The sequence below is a fragment of the Carex rostrata genome, chromosome 13, assembly GCF_964058835.1.
Source record: "Carex rostrata chromosome 13, lpCarRost1.2, whole genome shotgun sequence".
NCBI classification, from domain to species: Eukaryota; Viridiplantae; Streptophyta; class Magnoliopsida; order Poales; family Cyperaceae; genus Carex; species Carex rostrata.
In genome coordinates, this window is record NC_135930.1 from 3,418,635 (window position 1) to 3,436,851 (window position 18,217).

The window sequence follows — 18,217 nt, forward strand, 5'->3', positions numbered from 1 at the left end:
TGTTTATATTGAGCCGTTCAAGTACATTTTCCAAATATCTTTCTTGTGACATTTCACGATCTCTAGTGATTCTCATACCAAGAATTTATTTTGGGGGACCCATTTCCTTCATTGCAAACTCATTTCCAAGCTCCTCTTTCAAAGCTCCAATATCCTTTACATAATTTCCGAATACCAACATGTCATCGATGACATAGAGTAAAAGTATCTCCATTCTATTATTAAGCACGATGGGTGTCCGATCCGCCAACGGCTACAATTGAAAGATGAAACTTCGGATTTGATCTCAACCCTCCAATTACACAATTGGTCTTCTTTTGATTAAATGCATCGGTTTTATGTATAGAAATCTAAATTTAGTTAAAAACATACTCACCACATGTGCTACTACACGATACGTTACAATTAAAATTGAACAAATTCTGAAATTTAGCTATATATTTATCCATTTCCTTATTTCTTTGTTTCCATATTTCTCCTCTTTAATTGAGAAGACTCCACATTCCATATTCTTATTTCTTTATTTCCTTCTTCTTCGTTTCTATGTGGATCACAATGGAAATTATTATTATTTTTTATTTCCTTATTTTATTTTCTTTGTTTTTATACATATTGTTGTGGGCAGTTTAGAATATATTTCCAATATATAACATATCAATGTGTGTGTGTGTATTCTAAATTGGAAACAAAGAAGAAGAGAAATATAAATTGGAAACAAAGAAAAATATAAATTGGAACGTGTGTGTGAATATATATTTCTCTTATAATATGTGTGTGTGTGTGTATCCTATACAAACACACGATAACACTTTTTATTTATGTTTTTTGATATCATATTATATGTCAATATTGAATTGTTGTACGATATTTGATATTAGATTCGAATCAAGCTATTAACATGTGTCTTAATTTTTGGATAATTATTATTATTTTCATTGATATTTTTTTTCTTATAGTATGTCCCCGTTGCAACGCACGGGTATGATACTAGTAATGAAATTACCAGTAGAATATCTTTGAATGTTGACGCAATTGTCGAAAGTGGTCTTTATGAATTTGTTGTCACACATAAAATATTCAAATCCTTAATTTATACGAGTTTTGGTACGCTTTCTTCAAGCCATAAATGCCCCTTCTCAATTTGTACACTATGTTCTCTTTACCTTTTTCAACACAACCCTCAGGTTGCCCCATGTAGTGCTCCTCCTCATTATTCACCATGAAGAAATGCAATTTTCACATTAAGTTGCTTGACCTCCAAATTCAAACTAGCAGCTAATCCGAGTATAACTCAAATAGAGGACATCTTAATCATATGTGAGAATATCTCCTCAGATTCTATTCCTTTCTTTTGATCAAAATCCTTCTCCACTAACCGAGCTATGTATCTCGGCTCTCAGCTTGTGCCTTTAGATTTCACCCGAAACACCCATTTGTTCTTGAACATATTCTTACTTCTTGGTAACTCTACCAACTCAAAAGTGAGATTCTCATGCAAAGGTTTTATTTGAATTCAGATCTAGTGTTTTATTGGATTTTTTTAAAATAATAATGTACACAGTTTTTAATAAAAATCGTCATAGGATTAACATTTTCATACATAGATTTACTTTAGCAACTTGTATATATGATGTGTTTGTGCGGAAAAAGATTGACAAAAAAAATATGAATTTTAAATGATTTTTAGTAAAATTAACCATGTAGGATTAGTGTTTTCATACACAGTTTACTTTAAAAACAGTGTGATGTATTTTGGCGAAAAAACCAATTTTTATGGAAAAACATACACCGTTTTAGAATGGTGTTCAATTTACCGAATCTGTTAGACAAGACTCCCGCGGACACAGTTGAAAAACCGTGTATAAGCCCATTTTTCAACTATGTATGGAAGCGTATTATGTAGTAGTGAGAAATTTCAAAATGAAAATATGAATCTACAGCGCGTGCCAATATGCACTACAATAGCCTCACTCTTTAGTCTATATGCCATATACACCCCCATTTTTATATTTTTGAAGAAGTATGCCCTTAGCTAATTAACCATGTATTTTGTTTAAATTCTTTAAGATAAACAAAATACATGGTTTATTAGTTAAGGGCGTATTTTGTTTATCTTGAATCGATACACACACACACACACACATATATATATATATATATATATATATATATATATATATATATATATGCCTTTTTTCCCAGTTCCGTATCTCAAGGGTCAAGACCAATTTGTGCAGTTCACATATATTTTCTCATGCACTCTAGGAGTATATTAAAGAAGTGTTTTCCTTGAACAAAATATGGTTATTGGAAGGTTCAAGGTAATTTTTTTTTTGTTCCTAAAGTGTACAATTTTACTGCATTTAGGAGTGTATCTAATCTATTACTTTGATTCAATAACAATTAACTTGCGGAGCTAAAATATCGTCACACAGATTTTAGGGCACACTAAAGTACGAAAATGCATGGGTTCCAACAACACCGTTCATACTTAGCTACAAACTTCTCCTTATCGATATTGGCAACAAACTTTTTTTTTTTTTTTAAAGATTGGCAGTGAGTGACTGCCAAGTATAATTTAATTGGCAACAAACGTTAATAGATTAATCGATCGATTGTACAAATCCTTGCTTTTAGGAAGTGATTGCACCCTTGAAATAATTAACAATGTGGTAACTGGTAGGTATGATTGCAAAAAAACACGTGGGGATGTATGGACCGCTTTCTTTCCCTTTCAGCATGAATAACAACAATTTTTTTTTAAGAAAGCAATTATGGCTTCATGCAACCCACAAACTATATGGAGCGCTGTTTTAAATATATACAATCTATGCAGTGTAGCGCTGCATGAAGTCAAATTGCTCTGTTAAAATCTGTACCTGAATAACTTAATTATACATAATTATTACTCAAAGAAGTTGTTTTTGCTAAATTAAGTAACATCCTGGAGCAGTTGGCATCCAAATGTTTTCTGATGACATCCAACCAGATAAAATAACACACGCTTAATTAGTTGAAGAGGACAGTCAATTGGCTGGCCTATATATAAATAACATCCAAATTGTTGCAAGTAAAACCATCTTTTTTTCACTTGCTACTTTTTTCTTTAAGTTTGATAGATTGAACACAATGACTTTCAGGTTCTCCATTACTCTTATTGCTATTGTGTCCCTGTTGTGCGTTTTAGTTGCTGCGCAGGATGACTCCGATGATGGCCCCGATGATGGAAAATATGGATGGCATCCTGGCAATGCCACATTTTATGGGCAGCCCAATGCTTCTGGGCCTCCTGACAATGGTAACAGAATGATTTGCTTTGTTTTCACACACACACACACACACACACACACACACACACACACACACACACACACTATATATATATATATATAGAGAGAGAGTCTGGCTAATTTGCTACCTGAAGCACTTCGACCGAGGTACTTACGGGGTCATATTTTAGTATTTAATATTCAAACAATAAATCCAAACCGTTAGATGTTCAATCTATTATAAAATATGCTTGGAGACCAAATTTTATATTTTTTGGAATTTTTTTACTATTTATTAAGCTGGTTTGAAAATCGTTGTTTTCAATTCTTTAGAAATTTAATAAAAACAACAGTTTTTAAACCAGCTTAATAAATATTAAAACAATTCTAAAAAATGTAAAATTTGGTCTCCAAGCATATTTTAATATAGATTGAACATCTAACGGTTTAGATTTGTTGTTTGAACATCAAATATGCTAATATGACCCTGTAAGCACTTCGCTGAAATGCTGCCGGCAGCAAATTAGCCAGTCCCATATATATATATATATATATATATATATATATATATATATATGTATATATAGAGTTAGGCTGGGGTGCTATGGATAGCATAGTGGCCTCCCGTGCTACGGCTCAATATTCAAGTTTTCAAAATCCAAACGGTCGATCCGAACCGTTCATCTTATTCTCCATATTAATATCTGCTTGGAGACCAAATTTTATAATTTTCTGAAGTTTTTTACTATTTATTAAGTCACTTTGAAAATCGCTAATCCAACGGTTTTACTGTTTTGTGCAGCCACCGTTGGATCAACAATTTTGTAAAATACTTAATAAATAGTAAAAAAATTCATAAAAATGTAAAATTTGGTCTCCAAGCAGATATTAATATGGAGAATAAGATGAACGGTTCGGATCGACCGTTTGGATTTTGAAAAATCGAATATTGAGCCGTAGCATAGAGGCCTCTATGCTATCCATAGCACCCCAGCCTAACTCGTATATATATATATATATATAGAGAGAGAGAGAGATGGGTTACGGTGAGCCATGGAGTAAAATGAGTTGGTGCTCCATTGCACTATATTTTTATTTTGAAAATCCAAACGATCGATCCGAACAGCTCAACATGATCTCCATATTGAAATGTGCTTGGAGACCAAATTTTACATTTTTTGAATTTTTTTTACTATTTATTAAGCTACTTTGAAAATCAATGATATATTCAATTTACTAAATCGGTCGTTTGGATTTTCAAAATAGAAATATAGTGCCATGGAGCACCAACGCGCTTTACTCCATGGCTCACTGTAGCCCATCTCTCTCTCTCTCTCTATATATATATATATATAGAGTTAGGCTGGGGTGCTATGGATAGCATAGTGGTCTCTATGCTACCGCTCAATATTCGAGTTTTCAAAATCCAAACGGTCGATCCGAACCGTTCATCTTATTCTCCATATTAATATCTGCTTGGAGACCAAATTTTACATTTTTATGAATTTTTTTACTATTTATTAAGTATTTTACAAAATTGTTGATCCAACGGTGGCTGCACAAAACAGTAAAACCGTTGGATTAGCGATTTTCAAAGTGGCTTAATAAATAGTAAAAAAATTCAGAAAATTATAAAATTTGGTCTCCAAGCAGATATTAATATGGAGAATAAGATGAACAGTTCGGATCGACCATTTGAATTTTGAAAACTCAAATATTGAGCCGTAGCATAGAGGCCACTATGCTATCCATAGCACCCCAGCCTAACTCATATATATATATGTGTGTGTGTGATTTTTTAATGATCCTGTAATTCAAATGATACATTATCTAATATCTTTTAAGAATCCGAAGGTCCAAACATATGTAAGAACTATATATATATATATGCAAGATTCATAAACATTCTTCATTAACTTAAACAACCAACTTAGAAAAAAAAACTTGTGGTGGTATCCGTATATGACAAATAATGAAGTAATTTATTGTGAATAATTAATATTCTGACATTCGAAAGGGATAAGATATAATTCATGAATTATTAATATTTGATTAATTATTGCAAAAATGATTAAAGTGGTTGTTGATCAATATTATTCTATCATATATGCACATACAGGTGGTAAATGCGGGTTCAAGAATATAAATCTTCCCCCTTATAATTCCTTTACTGCCAGCGGCAGCAAAGCCATTTGGCGAGATGGCAAGGGTTGCGGTGCTTGCTACTGGGTTAGTTAATTGACTCTTTCGACAATTTGGAATGAGATTGTACTATTTTCTATTTCTATTTATCCGAGTTAAAGAAGGGAAAGTTATTTTCAAACATACCATTTTTTAAGAATTATAAAAGAAAACACCACAGAAATTCATTGTATACTTCCACAAACAACAATGCATAGTTGCAAATGACATTCTGATATTTCCGTATGATACTGATGCATGACACTTTTTTTTCCCTTTCAAAATTCCAACTCATAAAATTCACGATATCTTTGATTGATTTAGGTGGTGTGCAACAAAGACGAGAACTATCCAACCAATGGCAATCGGCTTTGCAACAATGAAATAAAACCCATTACAATCACTGATGAGTGCTTGCATGGTCGCTGTGCTGAATCAACTTATCACATCGACATGTCTGGCATTGCATTTGGCTCACTGGCAGATCCTGGTAAAGAACATGAGGTCTACAAGGCTGGAAAACTCCCTGTTGTGGTTCAGAGGTATGCGCTTTGCTTCATTTATAACTATCAGATATGATTTTACAGCTTCAACTTGAAATATTTTTAGCTTATGGCTCCATCGTTCTATAAATTTTCATTGATGTTGAAAATAGATTAATTATTCTTCCTGATAATAACCCATTATAGAAGTGTACATTATTTAACTAATTATACATAACATGATTTTGGTTCACTTATTATAGGGTTCCTTGCAACTATAAGGGTCGTAACATTCACTTCCATGTCTCGAAAGGCTCAAACCCGTACTACCTGGCTTTGTTGACCGAGTACCAAAATGGCGATGGAGATCTCTCTAAACTGGAAATTAGGGATGCAAGTTCTTCTACATGGACCCCATTGAAGCAATCATGGGGTAAAATCTGGAGTCTTCACTCTCCCCATCCTCTTAAGGGACCCTTCTCAATTAGGGTTACAACCCTTTCAGGGAAATGGTCTCTAGTGGCAAAACATGCGATACCGGCTGACTGGAAGCCCGATACCAAGTATGACTCTAAAGTGAACTTCCCAATTGATATTTCGCCTTGGCTTACCTGATTAATTCGGCTTGTAAACCACTATGAACTGAAGGAAGGGCAGGTTAAGGAAATGATTCTGAATTAAACATCTTGGTTTAGCCTTCATTTTTTGTATGATTATGTAACTATGCATCAGTCTTTACATACGGTGAACTATTCGAAACCCTAATATCTGCGGTTTTCGTGCTTAATATATTATTCTTATTATTGGAGCAATGTTGTAATTTTTTTCATATGATATTTTCTCTATAAGGAGCTATCTGGAAAGACATTAGGATTAAAAAAGTAGAATCAATACAATATAATTAATGCCTAATCCCAAAATTAATGCCTTCAAAATAGCAACTAGTAATAAGATCCTATCCTAGATAAGGTGTTATACAATGAGAACGCATAATTGCTAATTGTGGATTAGAAACCCTAAAAAACTCCCCTTGCTAATTACATATAAACTAACTCTTGATAGTTGAGGTCGGGATCCAACAAAATTTTCTCCTCCCGACTCATGAGGTAGAACCCTCAATCAAACCTGCCTTGTGAACTATTCAAAACACTAATATCTGTGGTTTTCGTGTTTAATATGTGATTCTTTAATTTTTTTTTTTGTAGGAGGAATGTTGTAATATACATAATAAGAGGATCTTCAGTTTGAAATATACATAATAGGAGGATTAAATTAATGATCGTTTGAAATATTCAGGAAGGATCTTCAGTTTTTTTTTTTTTGTATGTGACTGTCGTGTACAATTTCGGTCTTTCTACAATTCTCTATGTTGTGGTCACTCTATTGAAAATAATAGTTATCTACTTATCACTTTATTTTATCCTACTGTGAAATATGACGCTAGTATATTTTATTCAAGTAAAACCATAAGTTTTCATATATCCGTGAGAAATATATAGGATTTATTTGGCATGTTTAATTTTTTTTAAATATTGTATATTTCATGATGAGTAATTGAGTTGAACATAAATTTCTTTTTTTTCTTTTAAGAAAAAGCAATACCCCATTTATATATTTACCAGTAAGTCCTTATATAATCTAACTAATTAAATACCCCAATATGTCAAAAATAACAAAATCTTTTGTAAAAAACCCAGGGATATATGCCCATATTGCCTCAACCACACGCACTCCAGAATCCTTAACTACCAAGGACATATAATCTTACTTGGAAACACATCTCCGGCGATTTTTATTAATATCCCTAAAACAAATCAAAATTTAAAAAATGTCCCTGCTCCCAATTTTTTTTTAAAAATGCCCTGACCGCCTGGGCTTCGGGCGGCCCAAAAAAGCCTGTGAGGCGCCACCCCCTGGGGCGGCCCAAAGCACAAGTGAGGCGCCACACAGCAGGGCGCCTCATGTGTGTGTGTTTTTTTTTTTTTTTTTTTTTTTAGAGAAATGTTAGTATTTTGATTTGAATAATTTTGTGAAGAAAAACGGATTAAAATTCATAATAAATCCAGGAATTTAAAATTCAAATACATTACTAAATAATACAGTACCGTCGAGTCCATAGAATAAGGTAACATAAAATTCATACAGCAACAACCAGTTCAAATATCAATTATACAAACCGTTACAGTTAAAACATAAAATACTACAACAACATACAATTGGGGTCTAAGCCTTACGAGACGAGGAGCTTGTTCCCTTTTTTTCCTCAGCCCGACGGACGCACGCAGGACACTCCCACGTAGTGAGACGAGCGTCGTTCAGCAGATCTGCATGCGGGTCCATGCAATTGGGATGAACAGCTTTGCCACATTTATAACAGAAGAACATATCCACCATATCTCCGTTCAGCTCACATAAGCAGCACTGTCCCCATCCAGGTGGAGGGACCCTGTCCACCCAGCCTTCCATCAGCATTTTTCTAATTGATGGATCAAGAGTGCTCAGAAATTCTTCATTATTTTTGGGTGAAAACAATCTTTCCAAATTCCTCATCGCGTAGGCTTCAGCCGTCCAAAAATTATTAATGAGTGCTCTTTTTGCTTCGCGTTCGGTTTCAGTTCTTCCTCTATTTTTTCCAACTTTGGGTGCCATTATAACTAGGGTTTCAAGTGACAGCAATTGATTAGGAAGGCTAATTATGTGCGTAATTAAATACTAACTGTACAGTAATCAACGGCTAATTAGAAAATAATTAGAAAATATATAAAAAATAATTGAAATAAATATTTTAAAAATAATTAAAAGAAATATTTAAAAAATAATTACAAAAAATATTTAAAAAATTATTAAAAAATTATTTAAATTACCTGTAGCTGTAGTCGCCCAGAAAATCGCCCGAAATCGCCTTGAGCGCTTTCTCCCTTCTTTCTGCCTTTGAGGTGGAAGGTAGACTGATGTTGGAGTGAGAAGAGAGAGAGAGAAAAAACGAATAAATAGGCATCCCTAGTGGACCGCCCGTGGCCCAGGCGGTCAGGACCCTAGCAAACCGCCCCTGTCACAGGCGGTCTGCTGGGAGTGTGGGTCGCAAATAGTGAAGAAATTGTAATTACTTGAATATAATTTCTTAGTTTGAATGTAATTACTTGAAGTATACATGTGCTGCTTTTAATTATATTGTTGAACTTTAATTGTATTGTTGAACTTTAATTGTATTGTTGAACTGTGTTATAATAATGAAATGTAAAGTGCAAACAACATAATACCAACATGAACATAAAATAAAAAAACGTAATGTCAACATAATACAGCAGTCCCATAGTCAAAATACTACAGTCAGAAATATATCACAATAAACAAAAACTCTACAATCATCATCTTCGTCTCCTTCCGGATAGAGACAACCTAGGAGCCGCTACGCCCTTGCCATGCCTGTGCGGCTGCACGCGCCTCTGCAGACTCACATCTCGGAGTGCATCCTCTCCCAAATCCTCCTCATCGTCCCCCATATCCTCATCCTCGTCCCCCGTATACATGTGCTGCGTACCTGTCCTGGCTGCCCGTGGATCAAATCCAGCAGCTGACTCTGCATTGGCGGGCTGTGTACGCAGCTCCCATGGATCTTGCTCCCAGCTTGCAGAATACGTGGAAGGAGGCGGTGCGCCAAATAATGCAGAGACAAAGCCATCTGCAGTCTGAGATGAACTCCCACCAGCCTCAAAGTCATGCTCCATCTCCACTCCATATCGTGGTCTGTGGGAGCCATACGCCTCTGCATCTGTATCTGCCGGGTCCAGCTCATTTATGCTAAATATGGGATCGGCATTACCGGAGTGTAATAGTACCTCCTGACCGCCTCAATGTCATCAGTATCAACATCTATCTGATTATGGAAGAAGTGAGACCGGAGTGCCTTTAGAGAAATGCAGTACCCGGAATAACGAAACTCCTCCTCCTCCCCCTTCTTCTTCTTATATTTCTTCTGCAGAGTCTTCGGATCACACCCTAACAACTCCGGTATCATCCTCTGCAGCTCTGGATGGTCTGAGATGCCGCCTATGGGGTCGCCATCGATACGTAAACCCCATAAGGCGCTCACATCACCAAGGGTGACTGTCATCTCCCCGACCGGGAGATGAAATGTATGAGTCTCAGGTCGCCATCTCTCCGCTAGACCCTGCATCAGAGACACATCGATCCTACTCTGCGGCATGGTGGCAAGCTGATACAAGCCGAGGTTCAAGATGTATCGCTGCATTTCTTTATGGGGGACGTACGGAATCTCAGACCTGCGGTGCCTCACCGTAAGCATGACATCGTCCTGTATTTATTATCAATTTGTCAGACTCAAATCGTGCATTTTTTTTAATAACTCAACAGAATGTCATTTTTTAAAGTATAAAATTCACGTACCTCAAGAGATGCCAATGAGACGCGGTGCTTAACATGATGGGTCCATAGAAGAGGACTAAATGTGTCAGGATCATGCACACCATCTGGAAAATCGGCCTGAGACGACGGATCCGCTCCAGTCGGATCCTCAAAACCCCTGCCAGTCGTATCATCATACGACGACGGGCCCTCTCCAGTCGGATCCACCGAGGACGTGCCAGCTCCACTCGGATCCACAGGATCTGCACCCTCTGCAGGCTCAGCTCGTACTCCCCACCGTCTAACTCTAGGCATACTACATTTGCCAAAAAATATTAATCAAAACATACAATTTATATAAAATTTTTTTAATAAGAAGCATATACAATTCTGGGTTTACTTTTTTAATAAGAATTGCATGTATATAATCCAAAAATAATTGTATGTAAATAAATTGCATTTATATGATGTTCAAAAATATACAATTAATTTTGTTGCATGCATATGCATTTGCATGTATATACAATTAATTTACACTTTGCATGTAAGTAAATTGCATGCATACGCATTTTTTTTTTACAAAAATTAATTTTGTTGGAAATAAATAAACTTTACAAAAAAAAATGCATATACAATTCTGGGTTTATTTTTTGGGTGTATATGCAATTTGTTTACAAAATTAATTTTGCATGTACATGCATTTTTTTTTGGTAAACAAATGCATGCAATTTACTTACAATAAAAAAAATGAGATATAGATGCAATTTACTTACAATAAAAAAATATATATATCATTTTTAAACAAATATTGATATACTTCAAAATAATTAGTTTTACTTCAAATCTTTTATATTCATATATACATGTTTTTTATAAACTATCACAAAAATAATTTTCAGAAAATAAATATGCATATTTTTAAATCATAAACCCTAAATTGAAGTGTAAACCCTAAATTTGTAAGTAATTCACAATTGACAACCATAAACCCTAAATTTAACTATAAACCCTAAATTTAAAAAAAAATTCACAATTCACAACTACAAACCCTAAATTCAACCATATGTCATTCAAGCAATTTTACCATAAATCATAATCCTAAATTCGAGCAATTGCACCAATTCAAGCAATTCAAGCATCCAATTCAAGCAATCAAGCAATTCAACCATCTAATTCAAGCAATCAAGCAATTCAACCATCTAATTCAAGCAATCAAGCAATTCAATCATCTAATTCAACCATCCAATCGAACCAATTCGACCAATTCAATCAATTCAACTAATTACTAACATTTCACCCTAAACATTGAATCAAACAAAACCGAATCACATTACATCATTTAATCACATTTAACCGAAACCCTAAACCCTAATCAAATCGAAAAAAAGAAAACTCACTTGTTCGATCGAGAGAGAAGCGAATCGAGGCGCGAGGCAGAGAGGGGTCGGCTCGGAACGGCTTCTTTCTTCTTCTTTCTTCTCTTTTTTTCTCTTTTTTTCCTCTTTTTTTCGGCAGAAACAATGGGGGAGAGAGAGGAGGGGCGGCTCAGATGGGGGGGGTTATAGATGGGCAGTGGGGCGCCAGATGGGGGGGCGCCTCACTTGGCTTATGGGGCGCCAGATGGGGGGGGGCGCCTCACTGGTGTTGTGGACCGCCATTTGGGCCGGCGTCTCACAGGCTTTTTTGGGCCGCCCGAAGCCCAGGCGGTCAGGGCATTTTTAAAAAAAAATTGGGAGCAGAGGCATTTTTAAAATTTTGATTTGTTTTAGGGATATTAATAAAAATAGCCGACACATCTCCTACCAAACAGGTCCTTCGGGTTTCCAATAAAATAAAATAAAATAGTAGATAACAAAGATTTGATGGGATCCAGAAATATATTTTGGGGAGGATATAAAGGATGTTTGTCTTATAGTTGGTTTTTTTCTATAGCTAAAACAATAATGAAAGAGGAAAGAAAGAAGAAATGATGCTGTAAAAAGTAGATATATTAATAGCAATATTGCATTGTTAATTAATATATAGAATTGGAGGCTGTCCGATGGGCATTGGACTAACAAGATTCACGCAACAATTTTGAGATCTGTATGGATCAAGTGTGCACAAATTTTGACGCGTATCAGACAGCCTACCACTCCACTGTAAGTATTAGGTGATAGACGTGATACCAAGCGAATTCGCATCCTCTGAGATATCTCAAACTTTGAGTGTTTTTTTGGAAAATCTCAACCGTTCAAATAAGTTCTGCACGAATCTCAACGCACAAATAATATTGGCCCTGCACTTTCCCCGAATAGGCACCGTACACGTCGGTCAAGCAAAAGTTAGAGATATCTCAGAGGATACGCACTCATACCAGCTGCATGCGTCTAAATTATGTCATCTTCAATGTACCTACTACCTAGAAGATAACAATTAAGTTCAATCAGGGGCGGAACTTGGTTCATGCTGGGGGTGCTAAGCTACCCCAACATTTTAAAATTCTTTTACCGGATATTGAACTTTAACTGATTTTTCTTTTTTCATATGTACTATAGCCCCCCCTATATAATATATATCGTAAACTTAGAGGGGGCTGAAAGGAAAGTTTTTGAAGTCAAAATCACGGATGCTTCACTTCTTCATTTCCAATTGTGTGCCTTGATTTCCGAGTCGTACTATGTGAAGTAAAAAAATGTTACTTTCCAACTTGAAAAGGCAAACATACAAAGAAAACAAAATAAAGGTGTAACTGTGTGTGTGTCCAACGAAATAGATAAAAAGACAATCTTTATTTTCGTTCTCCAGTTCTCCACCGTTCAACCAACATGCAACTAATTAAGTAGCAAAACTGAAAAAACAAGTGCCCAAATAAAAAAAAAAGAAAGATTTTCATTGAGAAAAATTCATCTCTCGGTTGCAAACTTGCAACAGTGCTAAATTTACATCGTCACCTTTTAATATCAGTTCGTTTTTTTTAGATTTAGATATGTGTTTATTTGCAAATTGTTAAATTATTATTAATTATAACTCAAATGAGATTATTATCGAATTTGATTTTTTAGAAAATCATATTTCAAAATTAAAGAAAAATATATGAATATTATGTTTTTAGTTTGATTTTGATAAACATGACACTTTATTGGTGTTAGTTATCTATTGTATATTTTTATGAAATTAAATAGTGAAAGATCTTATTAACTTATGTTATTTTATATTTTATAAATTTATTTTTATTAAAAAAAATAATGTTTAGCCCCCCTATACTCAAATCCTAGTTCTGCCCCTGCAGTTCAATGAAAGTGAGCACATTAATTGCTAGGAATATATATATACGATATACAAGTCATTTTCTAATTTAGACGACGACAGCACATATTAATTTATTGTTATCGTATGTAAAGAGGAATTCGTATCCTCTGCATTAACTCAAAAATGAATCTTTTAAGTAAATGTATCTGGACCGTCTAATCAGCTTCGAGATTTGTGCAAATTAGAATTAGATCAGCACTAAAATTAAAGACCTCAACGTTATAGGCAGAGTCGGATGGACTCCGTTTATAATCGGACGACTCATATCTATTAACTCAAAAGATGATTTTTTGAGTCAATGCATACGATGCGGACTCATGTAAATTAAAGAGCATCATGACACTACTGGAGACTTCTGTAATTATTAAATACCATGTCTGACAAATTCTTCATCTAGACATGGTCATATATATATATAGTAATTAACAATTAATTAATTAATTTGTTCACTCAAGGCGAAACATTACTAATCAACTTAGACCATTATTTTTGTCCCTTTTTTCGGTCAGAAAAATAAATAATTGCTGACGTCATCAGAGTCGTTAACATATATGATCATGCATACAAAATTTGCAGTTTTTTTCTAAGTGAATGCAATATGTACATGTTACACGTACTGTGATATATATTTATATATATAGTAAAGAGTATCCATTATTGTGATTTTCATGAAATATATGGCCTATTAATTAATTAGCTAGGCTAATACAGGTGCTATACAACAATACTATAAATTAATACTGCAAACGTCACTCTGACAGAGACAATGGATAACATTGATTGGGCCTTGTCAACTTACAAAGCCTCATACAATTCAACTATAGGCTTTTTTTTCTGACTTGGTGGAATTCTATATCAGAAATAATCAAAAAAGGTATTCTAGAGTGGGTCGTATATATCCCACAACTACCACCTCTCCTGCGTATATAAATAGAAGAATAGTTTTGAACACTGAACAACAACTCTCCAAACAAGTATTCATAGTTTGTGAACACACACCATTTTAGTGCAATAATGGCTGCTTCTCTCATTGAACAAGCCTTCCCTTTCTCCACACTATTCTTCATCTCTCTTTTCTCCTTCACCATCTTGATCTTGCTAATTACCAGAAAGCCCTCTAAGAACCTCCCCAACCCCCCTCCTTCCCCTCCAAAGCTCCCCATATTAGGCAACCTCCACCAACTTGGCACCTTAGCGCACCGCTCTCTCCAAGAGCTCTCAAAGAGATATGGTCCTATCATGCTCATCCACCTTGGAGAGATACCGACTCTTGTCGTTTCAAATGCTCGCATGGCACGTGAGGTTTTAAGGACCCATGATGCCGTCTTTGCTAGCCGACCACTTTTAAAAGTGGCCACTATATTAGCATACAACCACCATGATCTTGCGTTTGCACCATACGGTGAGCAATGGAGGTCATTGAGAAAGATAACCAACATGCACGTGTTGAGTTCAAAAAGAGTGGTGCAAACATTCAAGCACTTGAGAGAGGAAGAGGTATTATTCATGGTTAACAAAATCGAGAAAGATTCTGCCGCATCGCCTGAGGGAATTGTGAACATGCGAAATACCTTTTACAAGTTCACCAACGACATAATTTGCCATATGATGACGGGGAAGTCGTTTAGGAAAGAAGGAAGAGAGGAGAAGTTGATGCGTATAGTGGTTGATAGCATCCCCCTCCTTGGCAAATTCAATCCGGAGGACTTCTTCCCTTCTCTCAAATGGGTAGGTCGTATTCTCGGTGCGAAGGTAAGAAACGAAGCACAGAAAACATTTATGCTCGGTGATGCAATGATGACAGAGGTGCTCAATGATCGTGTTGAAGGGAGGACCGAGGGTGACAACGACTTTCTCGACACCTTGCTCAAACTTCAAAAGGATGAGAAACAAAAGAAAGAATTTGAGATTAAAGATGAGCATGTCAAAGCACTTTGTTATGTAAGTTCTTTTCTTAAAAAAATATCTATAAACATTTGTTCGCACATGGAAAAGTTCTTAAATTTGGCAAATAAGTTTTTAATGTATAGTGCCTCTATATAGTCACCATGTTCACCAACATTTCTCTTCCAGGAGAACTAATTATAAGAACAATATATTTGTATAAGGAAATATCTTCACTAGCCAAATAATTAACTTCACTAGAAAACGAAACATTTCATTAACTTTGCAATTACATATGCAGCAATCACTGGCTGCTGGCTCAGAACCGTTAGCCTTAAGTTTAGAGTGGACAATGATAGAACTCTTGAGACACCCCAGAGTATTGAAGAAGCTGCAAGAAGAGGTGCGAGGCATTACCGCGCAAAACGATCTGCTCACTTCTGAAGATGTCAGCAAGATGACATACCTGAAGGCTGCAATGACGGAAAACTTCCGGCTACACCCACCAACTCCACTTCTAATCCCGAGAGAATCCATGGACTACTGCAACATAGAAGGCTATGACATCCCAAAAGGATCAAGAATTTTTGTCAATACCTACGCCATGGGAAGGGACCCTGAGGTCTGGGACAACCCGTTGGAGTACCGACCGGAAAGATTTGTCGATAATCCATTTAACTACAACGGTAACACATGTGAAATCGTTCCCTTTGGAGGGGGGCGGAGGATTTGTCCCGGAATGCAGCTTTCGCTCCTGACAATGGAGTTGGCCCTGGCAAATCTCTTATGGAGGTTTGATTGGGAGCTCCCAAAAGGGATGAAGCCGGAGGATGTTGACATGACCGAGATGCCGAGCTTGTCATTGAAGAGGAAGGAGGAGCTAGAGTTGGTTCCTAAACCTAGGAAGATTACATCTTAAAAGAGAGAGATTTTATGTGGATTAGTGTCTATTACATTTGGAATAATAAGATAGAGAAGTATGTATGTGTGTGCTTCTTGGTCTAACCGTTTTTTCTATTTACTATTTTTCTTTATTGTTCCTCCTTTTTATTTAGGTTAAGTGCTAAGTTCACGAGGTAAGATATAATATGTATGAGCTCTGTAGTTTGTAGTAAAGAAAATTGCGACTTTGTAAGGTATTATGTTTAAAGAACAATAATTATTATAAGATGCAACATTAAAGTCTAGCTATCGTTTACTTTTTGGAACTTTGGAAGCGTCTTTTGGTATATATATGTGACCTGTTAATTAGACTAGACAGTAGACCCTATTTTCCCATTTAATTTTAATGGGGAGTGCTATAATGAGGGCAATATTTGAAATTTTGAGAGCTAAGAGAAAATTTTCTCTCTAAATATCAATTTTATCCTTTTGCTCTCTCTCCTTTATTAATATGTCATAATTAATACATAAGTCTATTAAGGACAAAAATAACCAAGAAAACTTACTCCAACATAAAAAGAAAAATTGTAATTTTGGTAAGCATCTCTTTTTTTTTGAAATATTAGCAGTACTGCCAATCAAATTAAATTAATGAGAAAAATATAGAACATCTTTACATCATTAGATTCTCTACTATGGCCTATGGCAGCCATACTTCTACCTGAATCTCACTACTATACTAGCACATACCTATTACATGAATAATTACTCAATAAAAACAGAAAAATGAAACAAAATTACATCTCAATTCACATCTAATTGGTTCAGGCAACAGATTTGTGCCATCTGTCTTCTACTTCCTGCATTACAGTATTTTAACCATAACCTACCATCCATTATAATCCTGTCTACAAGGAATTTTGACATCGTCGTTCTTCATCGAAAAATAGTTTCATTCCTCCTTTTTGTCATTCTCTATATTTTTGTCTCCCTCTTGCTCTTGCTCAGGTCTGTAAATTTGTCCAGATTTCCTCAATAGAAATTGCTGGTACCATGAGCTGATACCCAAATTACAAAAGTTTGGCAGCAGCTACCAAAATTTATATTAAATAATAAAAATTAAAATACATATTACAAACCATTGTAGATAGTTTTTCATCACTGCTCACATAGCAGTACTATTCTAAACATAGCAAAAAAAAACCAGTCCGTACCTGGACCGGTACCATGTCAGATTGACAGGACTACCTTACCAGCAGAACTGATCAATACTGACTTCTACCAGCAACTAGCAATATAAATTGAAAAAAAAAAACAATCCCTAAATTATAAAATTTTCATTATAGTATTCATATAACAATGCCTGAAATTTACTTAAAAATTGCTAAAATTCAAGTATGTAAGTTTTAAAAGAGTATACCAGTACTCTTTTTATTTCCCAAAATCCATCACGGGGGGATTTTGAGGAATTTTAATTAATAGTTTAATACATCAAATGCACAAGTCAAGATCATAGAACAATAACAACGAATGTAAAATTTTAAAAAGATTTGCAGCTGATTCATTTCCATTTTCTCCTCCTTTATTAGCTCCCTTCTTAATTACTTTAGAAAATCTCAATTCGTGCCCTCAAAATAGAGCAAATAACATAGATCACATCTAACGGTTTTATTTTGACATTTAAGTTTTAAATTTTGAGTTATTAAAATTTTTAAAAATGGAGGCATGATGGAGGCACAAAAAATGGAGGCATTTGAAATAATAATAATAATAATAATAATATTAGTAGCATCAGCAGCAGTAGTAGCAGCAGTCCAAATTTGTTCAGTTACCACCTTAATATTATAAAATTATCATCAATTT

At 35.1% G+C, this 18,217-nt stretch overlaps 3 protein-coding genes across 3 annotated transcripts; 2 read left to right on the forward strand and 1 right to left on the reverse strand.

The window, feature by feature from the left end:
• Window positions 1–5,469: 5,469 nt before the first annotated feature.
• Window positions 5,470–6,547, forward strand: LOC144564486 (expansin-B15-like). Its single transcript, XM_078314083.1, has 3 exons — window positions 5,470–5,484; window positions 5,775–5,992; window positions 6,196–6,547. The coding sequence occupies exons 1-3, from the start codon at window positions 5,470–5,472 to the stop codon at window positions 6,545–6,547; spliced, it is 585 nt and encodes a 194-aa protein (XP_078170209.1).
• Window positions 6,548–6,758: 211 nt separating this feature from the next.
• LOC144564487 (serine/threonine-protein phosphatase 7 long form homolog) lies at window positions 6,759–10,612 on the reverse strand. Its single transcript, XM_078314084.1, has 3 exons — window positions 10,340–10,612; window positions 10,026–10,247; window positions 6,759–6,788 (listed from the first exon to the last, which is right to left on the reverse strand). The coding sequence occupies exons 1-3, from the start codon at window positions 10,610–10,612 to the stop codon at window positions 6,759–6,761; spliced, it is 525 nt and encodes a 174-aa protein (XP_078170210.1).
• A 3,884-nt stretch (window positions 10,613–14,496) lies between these two features.
• Window positions 14,497–16,506, forward strand: LOC144563990 ((+)-menthofuran synthase-like). Its single transcript, XM_078313458.1, has 2 exons — window positions 14,497–15,529; window positions 15,774–16,506. The coding sequence occupies exons 1-2, from the start codon at window positions 14,603–14,605 to the stop codon at window positions 16,389–16,391; spliced, it is 1,545 nt and encodes a 514-aa protein (XP_078169584.1). The 5' UTR covers window positions 14,497–14,602; the 3' UTR covers window positions 16,392–16,506.
• Window positions 16,507–18,217: the final 1,711 nt, after the last annotated feature.

What these genes read in the sequence shown, in the direction of transcription:
- LOC144564486 (XM_078314083.1), top strand. An exon ending in CTCCCTGTTGTGGTTCAGAG is followed by an intron (nt 5,993 to 6,195) that starts GTATGCGCTTTG and finishes CACTTATTATAG; the next exon opens with GGTTCCTTGCAACTATAAGG.
- LOC144564487 (XM_078314084.1), bottom strand. Translation starts at nt 10,612, where the DNA reads ATGCCTAGAGTTAGACGGTGGGGAGTACGAGCTGAGCCTGCAGAGGGT. An exon ending in TCTCATTGGCATCTCTTGAG is followed by an intron (nt 10,248 to 10,339) that starts GTACGTGAATTT and finishes TAATAAATACAG; the next exon opens with GACGATGTCATGCTTACGGT. An exon ending in TGACAGTCACCCTTGGTGAT is followed by an intron (nt 6,789 to 10,025) that starts GTGAGCGCCTTA and finishes ATGTCTTTCCAG; the next exon opens with ATAGCTCCTTATAGAGAAAA.
- LOC144563990 (XM_078313458.1), top strand. Translation starts at nt 14,603, where the DNA reads ATGGCTGCTTCTCTCATTGAACAAGCCTTCCCTTTCTCCACACTATTC. An exon ending in ATGTCAAAGCACTTTGTTAT is followed by an intron (nt 15,530 to 15,773) that starts GTAAGTTCTTTT and finishes TTACATATGCAG; the next exon opens with CAATCACTGGCTGCTGGCTC.